This window comes from Borostomias antarcticus (genome assembly GCF_949987555.1).
Source record: "Borostomias antarcticus genome assembly, chromosome: 9".
In the NCBI taxonomy this organism is placed as follows: Eukaryota; Metazoa; Chordata; class Actinopteri; order Stomiiformes; family Stomiidae; genus Borostomias; species Borostomias antarcticus.
Genome location: NC_140242.1, coordinates 17,560,082 through 17,577,695, shown reverse-complemented (window position 1 = coordinate 17,577,695; position 17,614 = coordinate 17,560,082). Strand labels below are relative to the sequence as shown.

General features: G+C 45.2%; 1 protein-coding gene across 1 annotated transcript; it reads left to right on the top strand.

The window, feature by feature from the left end:
* Positions 1-1,617: 1,617 nt before the first annotated feature.
* On the top strand, positions 1,618-16,485 carry LOC311312855 (collagen alpha-1(XXI) chain-like; the record flags this gene model as incomplete). The annotated part of the gene is made up of 15 exons (XM_084442862.1): positions 1,618-1,638; positions 1,921-2,017; positions 7,130-7,266; positions 7,607-7,726; positions 8,207-8,510; positions 9,271-9,436; positions 11,694-11,916; positions 13,403-13,576; positions 14,208-14,285; positions 14,765-14,776; positions 15,275-15,358; positions 15,599-15,652; positions 15,785-15,837; positions 16,032-16,085; positions 16,428-16,485. 15 exons carry the CDS (start codon positions 1,618-1,620, stop codon positions 16,483-16,485), a joined length of 1,635 nt encoding a protein of 544 aa, XP_084298988.1.
* Between the last annotated feature and the right edge of the window lie 1,129 nt (positions 16,486-17,614).

The following is a 17,614-nucleotide window of genomic DNA, read 5'->3' as shown; positions in this document are numbered from 1 at the left end:
TAAGGAAGTGGAAACGTGTCACATGACGCGCTGAACCAATCACGTTCTCAGAAATCAACAACAGCCAATGTGATTTCACGGTTAGCATCAAACCCGCCTTTGTATTTCCACGATTGGTTGCTGATACAAATGAAACTATCAGGTTTGGTTGCGATAACATTGTGCACGAGAGCCAGATCTTTCAAACGATACCCGGATGACCGGATCCAGACGAAAGAAACGCTGCGAGACGTTCCGAAAAAAGGCTAACTTTTGGTGATTTTAGGAAGAATCTACAGACGCAAACAGACTAAATGAAGTAAAATAAACATCTAAATGCGTATTTTTGATGTTTTATTTCCACTAGTATGAAAGAAGACATGTTATGGAAGCAAACTAGCACAAAATCTCAAATTTGACCAGGGCGTTGAAAAACGATGTTTTCACCTACCGTGTCTCCCCTTAAGAGAGCGTCTCATGTCAACAACTTTTTGTTCAACTCACAGGTCTGTACTGAACTACGACGAGATGGAGATTCTTTGTAAACTTGATGGCTCTTGGGAGAACTCTGTTTTGTCAGCTTACATCATCGTCTTGATGCAGAGACGAGAAAGAGTAAATGCAATGACCAGGCTACTGTCGGAAATAGCTGGAACGTCATCATTTATTCGCAAAATCTGTTTCCATTGCAAAAAGTCGAATTTTCCTACTATCGATGCACTGACTTTTCCACCTCCTCCGAGCGTAAAAACTTTTTTGCGATAAGAGCTGAATTGTAGTCACGCGTGTGTCCCCCGCTGATCCGAGCGAGAACGCAGGCGGAATATCGCTCCCTCTGAAACGGCCTTTAAGGCCTTGCCGCTCCGCCCCAGATTGTCCGCGGCTCCCAAATTGTCCGCTCGCCTCTCTCATTGAAAATGAATTGCAATGCCCGGATATCGCTCTTAGTCTGAAACGGCCTTTAGCCTACCAACACGCTAAAAAGAACACATGGGCAATATCTGCGCATGGCAGAGGTTTTAGCAATGTTGTACAATGATGAAAGCGCAAGGAGACGCACGAGACTCAAGCTCGGATGATTAAGATTTTGATATGAATATCGAGTAGTCAGCGGGCGCAGGTGCCGCTCATTAACGTAATTGCGAAGCACCTAACTCCACCTGGACCTGGTAAATACGCCTTTCTTCTGTTTTTGAATCATCATCACAAAATGATCATGTTTTGCAGCAACACATTTCAGTAAAAAATGTATAGTACATTTGCTTTGTACCCCACTGATGGACACAACTGCGTAGTGTGCTGTAAACCACTAATATTCCACCACCCCTCCCTCCTCCCAACTCAGACCGAAGGTGTGTCATCACTGGCAAGTCTGTCCACAATCAGAGGATCGAACGCTTGTGGCGAGACTTGTGGTGCGTGGTTGTTGGTAACGACTATGCTGCCTTCCGCCACCTGGAGGAGATTGGAGCCTTGGATCGCGACCAGCACGTCCATCTCTTCTGCCTGCACTTTGTGATGCTTCCAAGGCTGAACTGGCATCTTCACCTGTTCAGCCAAATGTGGGACAGACATCCGCTGTCGTCCGAGGGCAACAAATCCCCCCAGCAGCTGTAGGTGGTTGGACAGCTTCTGAATATGGAGCAGATACCCAATGAGGTAAGAGTGGCCATGCAAAAATAGTTTATAACAGATGCCTACACAACTTCTTTTGTTGTCAGATGTACAGTGATGTCAGATGTACTGGTGGGGATTTGCATCCCCATTTCAAGACGCATGTTTTAGATATGTTTTTTAAAGGGTAGGACATGTCTCCATGGAGTGCCATAATTATAATTTCTCTGTAATTGTTTTGGATTAGATGGATTTTCCCACTTGGGGTATTGACTGGAATGGGCCAGCTCCATCCCCTGATACACGGAACGGTACGGCCTGCTGCAGTCACACATCGACCCCTTCCAGACGAGTGAAGTCTATGGAGTAGACATTCACCTGGAGGCTATGAGCATGCTCCAGGCATATATGGCTGAACACTCAGGTGAGATGTAAGGCTATTAAACCACTCCCAGGTTGCCTCTCCAGACATGAATCACTATCTAGCAAGCTGACACTCTGTTTCTCTCCACAGACCAGTCTGGACAATCTGTATAGACATCAATTAGGACTGGAACATACCTCTTTATGCATAATTCTAAATAAAACTTGCATTTCTGATTGGATGTCTACAGTTTCTTCAAATCGTATAGAGAGACAACTTGTTTACTGACAATGCGTTTGCTTTTTTTATTTACCATGTAACAGTGAGGATCCAAGTAGATTTGTGAGCAAGAGACATGTTTGCCAACACTTTTTAGATGTCAGCTCCAGTGATGACTAGTGACCCCTGCCCGCAATAAAAATTCAGCAACAAGTCATGGCAGTGTTGTCTTTATACCACATCGCAATGATATCAGCTACACTAGCTCTGCATACATGGCACACATTATCCAAGCTGTGTTGTTTGTTGTGATGGACTTGGATACACAATTGTATTTTTCTGGCAAACCAGTCGTTGAAATGCTACAGTGTGATCATGGGTACCTTCCTTCATTACTAAGCGTTATTATACTATGTGACATAGTGTTAATATGTGACCGCCGTTGGTAATTTGGTCCTCAACTAGGCATTTTCATTTTTCAGTTTTTTACAGATTATGAAAGTGCAGATTGTAAGCTTTCAAATTAGGTCACATACATTGAAATCTGAACATATTTGAAGAAGATATGCTTATTTGAATGCTAGTACTGCCAAATCAACTTAGCTGAGAAATCTCCCTCCAAAGTTCTCCAACATTTCACACCTCTGACTGCCAGGTAATGGGCGTGAACAATAGCCTGGTAACCGCACCCCCAGCCACTCCCCCACTGGAGGATCTGTCATTATCTGTCAGAGTGGCTGTCAACTTGGGGTATTACCTGAGAGGCTGCCAAGTGAGGTGCTCTCTCACTGATGACCCCACACTCTTTGAGTCAGTATTAATCTTGTGTTGTGAATGCAGTTAAGAACAATATGAGATGAAGTTCAAATTTAACGTTCTTTATTGTCACATACATGATATAAAGTACAAGCATAAGTAGTTGAGTGTACAAAAGAAAGGCAACAGTCTAAGTGTTAAAGTGTACAGTCAGTTGTCTGTTTTAGAGACAAGGTGCATAGTGTTCATTGTGATCAAGTGTACAACAAAGTAATAACAGTCCCCAGCTCAATACTCAAGGTAATAACAACAGTACTCAGCTCAGTATTCAATATTCTAACAATGCAGTCTGTGCAAGTGTGGGCAAGTCTGTGCAAGAGAACAAGCAACGCTTCAGTATACAAACAGGAAAACAGGAAAGGCTGTGGCCTTTCTCCTGCAGTGCTGTCCGTCCTGATGATCTGCAGTGAATCTACAAGCGGACAGTCTTGTTCTGAGCTGCTGTGGAGTTTGGCGGGGGACATGTGACGTCTCGTCCCTCATCAGAACAGAACTCTCTGATCTTGTCAAAGAGATACGTCTGTCTGGCCATGTCCAGTCCGGGTGGGGCTTGCACAAGAAGACCTTCTCTGGGGGGCAGGACATCAGGCTTGCGCCGGTGCCGGTGCATCACAGTGTTCTCTGGCCACAACCATGCCAGGTCTCTCAGCATCAAAACTGCAATAGAATAGAAGGAGGAAAATACATTAAACTATTGCCCACAGTACTGGCACTCCATATAGATAAAATAGTACAAGAATGTGTTGATTAAATAGACTAGCTAATGCATGATAGGATGAACGTATTCTCACCTGTTGTGCAAAATCAAAGCTGTAGTGCAGTGATCTTCTTGCTGGCTGGTATGAAGGGAGAGCTGCAATTCCTTACAAGCTGGAGCTGGTTTTTGCTCATCCTGTAAACAAAACAAAGAAAAAGGTGTCAGACTACCATACCTCTCATGCTCTCTCATTCTGTTTCTCTCTATAATATAGCTACCTAGCTAGATACCACGCTGGCTAGTTTAGGAACAAAGGGCTAGATCAGCTAACTAGCCATGTCCCTGTGCTAGGTAGCTGGCTAGTTTAGGAACAAAGGGCTAGCTCAGCTAACTAGCCATGTCCCTGTGCTAGGTAGCTGGCTAGTTTAGGAACAAAGGGCTAGCTCAGCTAACTAGCCATGTCCCTGTGCTAGGTAGCTGGCTAGTTTAGGAACAAAGGGCTAGCTCAGCTAACTAGCCATGTCCCTGTGCTAGGTAGCTGGCTAGTTTAGGAACAAAGGGCTAGCTCAGCTAACTAGCCATGTCCCTGTGCTAGGTAGCTGGCTAGTTTAGGAACAAAGGGCTAGCTCAGCTAACTAGCCATGTCCCTGTGCTAGGCAGCTGGCTAGATATTAGCTGCCTTGCTGGCTAGTTTAGGAACATAGGGATAGCTCACTAGCTATAGCCATGTCCCTGTGCTAGGCAGCTGGCTAGTTTAGGAACAAAGGGCTAGCTCAGCTAACTAGCATGTTAGCTAACGTTAGCTAGCTAGCCTTTGTTAGTTAGTGCTAGTGCCTTTGTTATGCTAGCTAGACTTAGTCACTTGTTTAGAAAGGAGCTACTGCTAAACGACTAACGTTAATGTAATGTAAACAGCACAGATAGTATAAAGATCAGCTTACCCCAAAGCAAAGCAGAATGCTTGGCGGTGGTGTGAATCTGCTACGTCGTTCGTCGCTTGGTAGCAGCTTGCTTTGTTACAGTCATCTCTGTATCACAGGTCATCAAGAATAAAACTCCGTGTACGAACGAGTCCTGCTCTGCTGGAGTTTTAGCTGCACTTCAAACTCTTTCCATGTCCTGGATGCCATCCCCGTCTTCTCTTTAGCAAACGCTGGAGCATCCATGGTTAAACTTGGGACAGTAAAATAATTGAATGTAAACAGCCGGCGTGTTGGTGAAGGGTGGGGGCGGAGAACCCGGAAGCAATAGCCAATGAAACCAAATCATGCTAATCGATCTGCCCGCCCCCAAACCCGGCTCGAAATCAGCTAAAAACGAGCTTAGTTTGCAGACTAATTAAACGTATTTCGTGACCCTAAAACTGTTGTCTGTTATAGTAAGTAGGTTCTTCACAACTTCAACTTTGGTAATACACCAAAAAACAAAAAACGAAAAAAAACGTTTTTTTATATATTTTGCCCTCTAGCGCATTTCGGGGTTTGCCGAGTTGCGGACCAAATCACCAGCCGCTGTCACATATGTCTTTGACATAAACAATTGATAAGAAATGACATGTTCTACAATCTGTACTATTGCAATGCATCAGTCTGTGTAAAGCTGGCTGATGGTCTCGAGGTCCTGGCTACTAGCTGCCTATCGCCTCCCTTGGTCCTCACTCCAGCTCAGCTCCTCCCAGCAGGTAGAGCTTGACGTTCATCTGGCAACTCGGGACAACTCCACGACAGAAAACAAACTGCAATTCTCCTTCCTCCTCTGGGCTTGTTCCCTTAGGGGCATCACTTCTCCGACGCTGCAGCTGGATAGTACTTCCCTGAGCCATGACCATGAGGTTGTTGGAGTCAAATCTGAAGGCTGGTACACAGTCTATCTATAACATCAAAAACAATCTGTAGTTGGACCCAACAAGCACTGTGATAATAGCACCATTACTGCCAACCATTACTGCAGAGCGTTCATGCACATGTATATGGCTAATGTAAATGTAAAATAATGTAATGTAAATGGGAGATAGTTACAAAACCTCTACTCTCGAAAACAGCATATGGAAAATAATAATGTACCTCCATATTGCAATAGACACTTTATAACATTTACAAACCATTAAGGCTAGAGGGAATAACGCGCTCCTCTCTGATCACAGGCATACACTATAACATTAATAATGGAGGCTGGTGCTGAATGAGTAACGTTACTGCACAGGGAATACAGTTGTGACGTGATTTTAAAAGCACCGACAGGCAAACTTGGCAGGCCTGAGTTTGACCGTGTTCAATACACCGGTCTTCTCTAGCCAAACTGTAAAGTAATGGAGCTAGCTAGATACAGCTACATAATATACCGAGTTGAATTCGCATAACGTGACCATCTAACGTTACCCACACTCTTGGTAGACACTTCGCTAGCCTAGGCAATGATGTAACGTTAGCTGGGAAGCTAGCTAGCTTGCAGTAAAAGCCGATACATCTAACCACGCAGATATTAATATTTTTTGTGCTATATTTACCATAGTCGTCTTCATTCTCTGAAGCGATGTATCGAAGTCATTCATTAAGCGAATCGAAACAGACACACACACACACATACATACCCGCACTTTCACGGATCGAAAACAGCAGCAACACATTCGGTGACGTCACGCGGAAGTACGGTGGCTACCGCGATTGCGCAAGCGGTTTCACATACAGCTGCGCTGGTTGGAGCGAACGTGTATGTATGAATGTATGTGTGTGTGTATGTATGTAGGCTATGTTCGATCTCATACATACACACACACACACACACATACACACATGGTCTTGTAATGTGTGAACAAGCAACCCTTCGTGGTACACGTGACAGACACACAGACACACATACATACATACATACACGCACCACTGAGCTCACAACTCACAACGCAAACAATCATTCGGTCACGTGAGCTCCCCCATTCATTTAAAGCGCGATCGAACTACTGCGCATGTGCGCATGTTTTGTAGTGAGCTGTGCTGGTTAATGCGAACGTGTGTGTATGTCTGTATGTGTGTGTGTATGTATATACATACACACATACACACACACATACATACACGTTGTAAGTAAGCTTTGAACAAGCAACCAAAATGGCACTTTTCACACCCCATACACACACACACACACACACACTGGACTGTCCTGGCTGTGTGTGTGTGTGTGTGTGTGTGTGTGTGTGTGTATGTGTCCGGTGTGTGTGTGTGTGTGTGTATGAGAGTGTGTGTGTGTGTGGGTGTGTGCGTGTATGTGTGTGTGTGAGAGAGAGAGAGTGTGTGTGTCTGTGTGTGTGCGCATAGACTGTGTGCTTTAACTCAAGCATTTATCTATGTTTGTCTCCACTGTGAGTGTGTGTCTGTGTGTCTCCGTGTGTGTGTGTATGCGCGTGCGTGTGTGTGTGTGTGTGTGTGTGTGTGTGTGTGTACCAGGATGCAGTACAGCGGTGAATGATCTGGTGTACATCATCGACGGCTCCTGGAGCGTGGGCTACGACGACTTTGAAACGGCCAAACACTGGCTCATCAACATCACCAGCAGCTTTGATATCAGCTCTTACTACTCCCAGGTAGAGATACCAGCTGTCACTACTCCCAGGTAGAGATACAAGCTGTCACTACTCCCAGGTAGAGATGCCATCTGTCACTACTCCCAGGTAGAGGCACCAGCTCTCACTACTCCCAGGTAGGAGAGAAGACAGAGAGTGATAGGGAGAGAGAGAGAGAGAGAGAGAGAGAGAGAGAGAGAGAGAGAGCAATTGGGAGAGAGATGCAGTGAGAAAGATACAGAGAGAGATACAGAGAGAGAGATGCAGAGAGAGATATATTTGAGAGAGAGATACAGACAGAGATATAAAGAGAGAGAGAAGGGGAGGTCTAAGTGTGTGTGTGTTGTGGCTCTGGCTCCAGGTAGCGGTGGTTCAGTACAGTGACACCCCTCGTCTGGAGATCCCTCTGGGCGAACACCAGAGTGCTGCTGCGCTCATTCAGGCCCTCCAGAACATCAAGTACCTGGGAGGGAACACACAGGTACGCTATGGACCCAGCCAGAACACACAGGTATGCTATGGACCCAGCCAGTTCCCACAGGTACGCTATAGACCCAGCCAGAACACACAGGTACGCTATGGACCCAGCCAGAACATACAGGTGGACTATCAAACCAGCCAGTGTAACCGAGCACTGGCACCAATGTAGAGCTGGCTTCTCGGTGGCGTAGCTGGTAGCATGTTCATGAGAGATAGTCATGTGTATTCGTACATCAGAGAACCTGAGATGAAGCCCAGCAACACACACACACACACACACACACACACACACACACACACACAGACAGACGGTTGTACACACACACGCACACACACACACACACACACAGACAGATGGTTGTACACACACACACACACACACACACACACACACACACACACACATACACACGGTTGTACACACACATACACACACACACACGCACACACACACACTGATGGTGGTTTGGTGTGAATGCAGACGGGCCGGGCCATCAGGTTCTCGGTGGACCATGTGTTCCCGACGTCGCGGCGGTCTGGCCGTGTGAAGAACCGGCTGGCGGTGGTGGTGACGGATGGGAAGTCCCAGGACGACGTGGTGGACGCCAGCGTGGAGGCACGGGCGCAGGGCATCACCGTGTTCGCCGTGGGCGTGGGCAGCGAGATCACTACCTCGGAGCTGGTGTCCATCGCCAACAAGCCCTCATCCACCTACGTCCTGTACGCCAAGGACTACACCACCATCGACCGCATCAGAGACGCCATGCAGCAGAGGCTGTGTGAGGGTGAGTGGGACACACACACACACACACACACACACACACACACACACACACACACATACACACATTTAAACACACACACACACAAACACACACACACACACACACACTTACGTAAACACACGCACTTAAACATACATTTACATTTGCACTGCATATTTGGATTTCTGTGTATTTTTGTATCTATTGTAGATTTGTTTCTAGTATGGATTGTGTTGCTTTGTTGTCTTTTGATGCTGTAACAGAGCAATTTCCCCCCAGGGATTAATAGAGTACCTACTACATACCACCACTACATACATAAGGCATGAGGCTACTCAGTAATGAAAAAAATATACAGTATTTGTGTGTGTGTGTGTGTCAAACAGACATGGCAACAGCTGGGAGCATTGTTCAACCACAGACGGACAGAACATTTGTCAGGAACAAAGTTACAAGCAGTTGGATACGGCTGATTAAATAAATAAATAAATAAATAAATAAATAAATAATGCATTCATTCATTCATTCATTCATTAACTCACTCATTCACAGTGTGCAATGAAAATAATGACTTACAGTATACAGTATGATGGTATTTTTCTATGATGATTGACTTGCTAATGATGTTTCTCATCATCCTACCCTACACCGGCATCAGCCTCATGTGCCATCAGCAGCTAGGAGAACTGACCTCTCATCCTTTTCCACCCTCTCCTCCATTGTCTTGTGATGTCCTCTCATCCTTCTCCACCCTCTCCTCCATCTTCTCTCTGCTGTTCAGAGTCGGTCTGCCCCACACGTATCCCGGTGGCGTCCCGTGACGAGAAGGGCTTTGAGCTGATGCTGGGCATGAACGTCCACCTGAAGGCCAAGAAGACGCAGGGCTCTCTGGTCTCCGAGGTGGCCTACAGCCTGACCAGCTCTGTGGACATCACTGAGAACACCAGGTGGGTTAGGCGACTGCAGCGGAGGTGATTCAAGGACTATGTGTGAGATGAGCAGCCTGGACCCAGGATAGTGGCTAAGATAAATAACAACAACAACAAGTAGAATTCAGTCAGAATGGTTAATGTCAACAGAGCGCCAAAAATCAAGTCGGATAAACGTTTACAGGGCATCTAATTTTACAGTGTACCTGAATCTTTCTTCAGCCTCAAACTCAGGCCTCTCCACTGTCTCCCTAGTTTCTAAACCTCCAGAAGATTTTCCGGGCGAGGCCACTTCAGACCTTCCCGACAAATGTTAGTGACTTTACAAACCAAACAACAACAACATTAGCTACAGTAGTGGAATACTCTATACAGCCGGAGGAGAAACTTTGGCATGGTGGACAAACGTTCACCACACCTAGCTAACATCACTTCCAAGCAAAATCAAAGCTAAGTTTATTAGTCACATGCTTCATCATACAAGTACAAAGAGCAGTGAAACGTTCCGTTAGCTCCTAGATTGTGACACACTAAGCACTGTAGAGAGCAATGGCGGCTGGTGACTCAAAAAGCTGAGGAGGACAGGAGGAAGAGAGGCGAACCGCCCATGGGTGCCGGGGGGCACTTCCCCTCAGTCAGTTATTATTTGAAATATCAGCTTTAAAGTGGATTTACAGTCAATTTTAGCATATGAAAAACTGAATAACACTTTCTTTAACTACATGCAGCATTTATTTATCATATTCATGATAAAATATTACAAAACAACAATAAAACATTGTAAGCAATAGTTGTTGTAATGGATTGTACTCTTCTCTAAAGAGAGAAAATAATTGATATTGGTGAGGTGCTGGAGAGGTAAGGTGATATATGAAAAATGTTTTTGATTAGGGGACACAGGTGTGCTGGCTCTCAAACAGTTTGTTGACAAAAAGATTTGACAACTGGACAATGGAATACATTGCACAGCAAATGCAGTATCCAACAGTTCGCTCATGGCTAGCTAGCAATGGTACAGCTATGGGATTAGCTCATTTGGGTTGCTGTCAATGCTGCCACTCTTATGTTACTATAGCCTACAATTATCAGAACAATATGAACATTCAGTTGAAAGTTTTCCATCCACCCATCCATCACTGGATGAGGAATAAGCACCGCAAAGCGATCAATTCTCACGCAAGCAGGAGCCAGGCTGTGGATTTCTCCGATCCGGTGTTGCGACCCAGTCTCTAGAAATGTTTTGGACGAGTTGCCGACAGTTTGCGCCTCCAGCCAATATGCGTGCCTGCCTATGCCGTAGCCTAACGTGTACCTCGTAGCCCCCGTACAGTAGCTAATGTTACTGGCTAATAGCCTGCCAGTGGAACTGTCGTGTTCAGACGGCTCTAGCTCAAAAAGTATTTATGTCAGCTTAGATATTTACTGTAGATGACTAGAATCAAGACAAATAGACAAACAGTTTGATGTATTATATGTCCCATAATACTTTCGGATGTATTATATTATGTTGTTACGAACACACAAAAAGTCTCCAATGGCACAGGGAAGAGAAACACAGACATCAACGCCGACTCAATCGGCCTTCACTGTGGTAAATCTGAAATCTGGAATGTGATTGGACTAACAAAATGTCAATCATTAAATCCTGTTCGGGGTACTCTCCTCCCTTGCAGTAATTTTTCAGGGTTTTGGCCAATCACAAATTAGCAAGAAAAAAAGGCATTACATTGATTTCATATAAAAGATCCTGCCCTAAAGGAGGTTAGCCTCCCTTCCATAGATATCTATGGGTCCTCCAGCTGCATGTTATGGATGTCACTGTTGGAGCTTTAGAATTTCAATAATGGGTTTTTATCCACAGGGAAAACCTGCTTTATGAACAAAACTAAGATAATATTAAATATTAATTATAAATAAATAAATTCATATATTTATATTTTAATCCCTCTCTTCTCTCCAAAAACTGAGGAGGACTGTCCTCACCTACCTCAATGGACGAGCCTTCTCTGGTAGAGAGGTAAAACAAAAACAAAAAAGATAAATGAGTAACACATTAAAGTGTTTATGGATTCATCATATAGCAGCAGTCAGTGGTCAAGTATCATATTGTTGTAGCAACATGTCACACAGCGAGCCATGTGTGCGTGCTGTCTCATGCTCCTCTGCTGTTGTAGTTACATTTGAATGTTTTACCCTGTATTTGTTTCATAATAATCCTAGCATTAAGTGTTTTCTGTACCTGTACCATCTGTGACCTCTGACCTCGACCCCCCAGAGAGATCTTCCCCGAGGGCCTCCCCCCATCCTACGTGTTTGTGGCCACCCTGCGTCTGCGGGGCCCCGGGGGCGGCGAGTGGCTGGACCTGTGGAGGGTTCTGTCCAGAGACCGGGAGAGGCAGGCTGCCGTCATGCTGAACGGCCCGGAGAAGACGGTCAGCTTCACCACCACCAGCACCAGCGGCCCGGAGCAGACCATCACCTTCTCATCCGGCCTCCAGGTGGGGAACACGCTGTGTGTGTGTGTATGTGTGTGTGTACAACTATATAATATATCTGTAGGCTTATGTACATTTTCATCAGTATTGACATACAGTAGTTTTGGGATTAGTTATTTTAGCATAATTTTAAAGTGACACCAGTCATGTGGGACATGCTAGTGTCTCTTGATGTTCAATATACTTAACGGTCCATTCAAGAGGACACAGTGGGTGAAACAAACAAATTTGACCACTACCGTCTACCAGGGTTGCACCTAGCCAACACTTTTAGGCAGTGACATTTTTTTTAACCAAAATATACATTTTGTTGTTTTGTTGTTGATAAAAGGATAATGAATAGGATAATATTCTGGTCGATTAAAATGTCAACATTTCATTTTTGTGTTGCTAGCTAGCTAAATTGTCGCTGATATCAATAAACATACTGTATGATATCATATCAAACATTGATAATTTCTGTCATATGTCTATAGAATTGAAAATCTGTGTGTCCTGGCGGGTTGAACGGTTTAGCCGTTCCTCTCCACTCAGAGCAAGAAACTCTTATTTAAACAGACATGTGAGCCAGGAGGCTTTTAAGAAAATGTTTCCTTTCTCAAACCTCTGAGGGTGAAACCAGCTAGTGCCAGTCGGACTTTTGGAGTTGTTTCCATGGTAGCAGCAACTCTGTTTCCACGGTAGCCGTAGCGGCGTTTCCTGTTGGTGCTGCCGTGATCATTTTCAATAACGTTCCATCACTCTTATTCCTACTGTAATTGATCGAAATGTGTTTGTTTATGTGTCCAAGCGTGGGTAATTCACTGAAACACAATAAAGATCTTGCGAACCCATTGGCTCAGAGACAGTGAGGGCACCAAACCAAGCATGATTGGATCTCGTCTCCATGTTGACATTTGTTCTGGCATGTTCTGTAGTTTGGAGTTTCACAGAAAACAGTGACTCATGTGGAAGTGAAGGCTTAACGCCACGGAACAGTTGATTGGCTGTTTCCCCGTCTCCTCTGAAGCCCAGTGTTCAAAGAGAGAGCTATGCTGTGGAAAATGCTGTGCTCTGCCATTAGACCTCTGCGCTAACGCCGCATGGCGTCCTTGGCAACAGGACTACAGGCTGGGGAGTCTGCTCCTCCCTGGGTTGCAACTGATTGATAATTATATGGTTTCTCCTCTGGCACTAACAGACTGGACGTGAACAAAGAGTGTGTTCAGTTGTACGGTGGCAGTTACACCCACAGCCTCTAGTAAAACCAACCACAGGAGTAATAGCACCATTCATGTTATTGACATTTACGCCCGGCCCTGTCCGGTCCTGTCGTGTCCACTATGTCATCTCCACTCTGTCATAACCACTCTGTCATGTCCACTATTGCATCTCCACTCTGTCATGTCCATTCTGTCACGTCTACTCTGTCATGTCCACTACATTGTCTCCACTCTGTCATGTCCCTGTGTCTGTGTGCTCTGAATGGCCTGTGTGGGCCACCATACAGGCTCTGTTCGATGGAGGCTGGCACCAGCTGAAGATTTTGGTGAGGCCGCTTCTGGTCACTGCCTTCCTAGACGACCAACAGGTCCAGGAAGTGGCGCTGGAGCCAGTGGAGCCCATCTATATCAACGGAAAGACTCAGATCGCCAAGAGGCTGGGCGCTGAGACAACGGTGGCGGTGAGAGGGAGGGAGCCGTGTCTGTTGTCCTTCTCCTGACTCAGCCATATCCTGTACATTAGGCTCACCTGACTCAGCCACATCCTGTACACTAGGCTCACCTGACTCAGCCATATCCTGTACACTAGGCTCACCTGACCCAGCCATCTCCTGTACACTAGGCTCACCAGACTCAGCCAAATCCTGTACACTAGGCTCTCCTGACTCAACCATATCCTGTACACTAGGCTCACCTGACTCAGCCATATTCTGTACACTAGGCTCTCCTGACTCAGCCATCCTGTACACTAGGCAAACTGACTCAACCACGGCCTGGTTATGAGTGACAGTGTAGTATTTTTATGTTAGATCATGGGGTAGGACCAGCCTGTGCATACTGTAGATGGGGAGTAAACATCCCGTTTTTTAATGGACTAATGAGAATTTACTAGTATGGTTACTAACGTTGGGACAGTGTATTTACTGAAGTTAATGAAACATATAATTGTGCGTGCATGGATCATTTTAGGTTCTACAGAGGACTTCAGCAAATGTTGGTTTTGTAACTTTGACAGCAGTGAAATGGTCGTTCTATTTCAATGACGTATGGTTTTACAGGTCATGTTCAGTAAGAAAAGAGATGTTTCCCCAGGTGGAGCTGCAGAAACTGCGTCTCTACTGCGATCCTCTTCAGAGCGAGAGAGAGACCGCCTGTGAGATCTACTCTGTGGTAAGACCACTGTCTGGTTAGGGTTCCGTCTCCATCACCCATGTTAGGGATGAATATAATATCTTGAGAACTTGAATTAAAACTTAAACTTGAACTTGAACTGGGCTTGCTGTTGTGGATAGGAGGCTGTTTGTTTTGCGTTAGTCTCACGCCCATCTCAGACTGTTAACCACTACCTACAGAGGGTGATGAGGGGCTGTTCTCTATACCCTTTCCCACTGGGACAAAACGCTGACATCACCCAGCAGCACTCTAGTCCTAGCCCACATCTGTACAGGAAGAGCGTTAGCATCTGGAGAGGAAGTGAGGTAGCATCTGGAGAGGAAGTGAGGTAGCATCTGGAGAGGAATTGAGGTAGCATAGAGGAAGTGAGGTAGCATCTCCAGACAGTGCTCTGTTATTTACATTTGGCACCAGGAAAAATTAACATGTTGCTTTCTTTCTAACCCTCTTTTCTGCTCTCCTGTTTTCTCTGGCAGGATGATGAGAGGGTGAGTGTTCCGTCTACATGATCATGGAATGTGGCTGTGTTTGATTCTCTTTCTCATTGGCTGTTTGTTCAGCGGTGGTTTGGTGAGCAGCCATGCTCCTTTGTGGGCCCCTGGTCAGCGGAGGTCCTCCATTCCTACAGTAGGAGGCCTCATCTGTGTTTGACCAACCCTCATTAGTGCCTTCTGCTGTAACCATTCTAAACAGCGACATGCTACAGTACAATAAATCACCCCTCCCGAACTTTTAATATTGTTCCAAAGATACATTTCCATGGCATGTAAATCGAATGGACAATAACATTTTCTTATCTTATCTCAGCCAGCTCATTCCTATAGTAGTTCTAGAGTTGGAGGCCTGGTCCGCGTGTGACCAACCCTTAGCCTGCACCAGCAGATCATAGCCCAGCCAATCGCTAACTCTAATCCTACTCCAGGGTCGGCGTCTGTGTCTGTGCTGTTCCTCTGAGCAGCGGTCATCTGAGTGTGTTTGTCCTGCAGTGTCCTCTGAACCGCACAGCCCCTGAGGAGGAGTGTGACTGCTCTCTAGCGCCCCCCGGCCCCCCCGGCCCACCTGGACCCACAGTACTGCTGACACACCCCTGTCTTACTTACCTTGTTCACACCTTTTTATTTTATTTATTTATTTTATTTAGAAACTTTATTTAAAAGGAACATTGTACAATTCAAACATGAGGATGTAGTTATGTATATGCACATGTATTGAAAAGCTCTATAAATGGTTTCATTGATTATGATTGGTTATAATTGGTTAGGATTGGCTGTCATGGGTTGTGATTGGTTGTGATTGGTTGTGTTCTACAGGGTTTCCCAGGGGAGAAGGGAGGGGCAGGACCCCCTGGCCCTGATGGTAAGCCTGTGAGTACCCATGTCTCTTAAACACACACACACACACACACACACACACACACACACACACACACACGTCAAAGGGCTCCATTTTGTTTTCTTGTATCAGTTGAAGTGTGTGTGTGTGTGTCTTGTCCTCAGGGGAGCCATGGAGAGCCAGGCCTACCAGGGGAGAGGGTGAGACACCACAGCCTGTAACCCCCATGCTTCATACTCTGATCCTCCACATGTAACATACGTGCAACATACATGTAACATATGTGCATCATACATGTAACATATGTGTCACATACATGTTGCATTGGTGTAACATACATGTCACATATATGTAAAATGCATTTAGCATTGGTATACGTGTAACATGTGTGTATTGTATTGGCTGATGCAGGGTGAGTTGGGCCCAGCAGGACCCAGAGGAGAGGCCGGTCAGCAGGGCTGGAAGGTCAGCTCCTCCTCTCAGCGTTCCATACACGGTTTATCAATACCTACCAAAGTCTCCTACATATAGACAGGTTTATCAATACCTATCAAAGTCTCCTACATATAGACAGGTTTATCAATACCTATCAAAGTCTCCTACATATAGACAGGCTTATCAATACCTATCAAAGTCTCTTATATGTAGACAGGTTTATCAACATACTGTATGTGAAGTCTCCTACATATAAACAGCTTCATTAATATCTGTGAAAGTCTCCTAATGGCTCCTAATGTCCTGAGAGACCTGGTGGAGCTAGTAGTTATGGTAACGATGATGCACTGACCTGTTCCTCTCTCTGAGCAGGGAGACAGAGGGGAGATGGGGTTACCAGGGCAACCAGGCCCCCCAGGACCCCAGGTGAGACGTCTCTCCTAACCCTAACACCAACCCCAACCCTAACACCCAACACCAACCCTAACACCAACCCCAACCCTAACCCACCCCTATGAGCAATCAGTTAGTCAACGCTGAAGCAGGGAGCAGCCGGACGGCCAGTCAGTTAGCTAGTCTATCAGTTAGCGTATAGGGTGCTTTTAACGCCCTCACAGAGGGGCAGTCTTAATGTCTGCTGCAACAAGACTGATTTCTGGGCTTGTGCTAGTGACATTTTAAACTGCAACAGAAAAGTAGCCGACTCTCCTACAATTACATATCAAGAGTCTACCTTCATATTTTCAGCCTTTTCTGTGCATATTTAGTTATATAAAAACAACCTCAAATCATCACTATGAATTCTGTGAAGTGTCACTGTGAAAATATTGCTTAGCAATGCTTTGTAATCATCACCAAAGGTCTAATCATCACCAAAGGTCTGAATATTTCTAAGGTTCAGGTGTCTGATGTTGCGCTCTCTGATCATTCCTGTGTTTTCGTTGAGAGTACTATCTCCATGCACACAAATTCTCAATCAGAGGCTATCTCGAAATGGCACATCACTGAAAACACCAGTGAGATATTTACTCAGGCTTTCTCGTCCACACCTGCCCTCTCTATGGCCTCAGTCAACGAGCTTGTAGATCATTTCAATGTTAAAATTACAAACATTATTGATGCCGTTGCGGCCACTAAGGTGAAAGTGATCTCTGGTAAGAGAAGGCCGGACACTATACAATATCTGAAAACCTGTTGCCTTGATGTTCTACCTACAGACTTCTTCAAAACTGTATCAAACTGCATGGCCTCTGATTTATTACAAATTGTAAACACATCTCTCTTTCAGGTGTGTTTCCGCAAACCCTGAAAACTGCAGTCATCAAGACACTCTAAAAAAAAGAATAATCTAGACACCTCACAAATGAACAATTATAGGCCCATATCAAACCTCCCATTTCTAAGCAAAATAATTGAAAAGGTTGTTTTCCAACAACTGAATAACTTCCTGGCACTAAGTAATGGCTTTGATGTCTTCCAGTCAGGATTTCGACCACACCACAGCACCGAGACTGCTCTAATTAAGGTATTTAATGACATCCATTTAAACACAGATAATG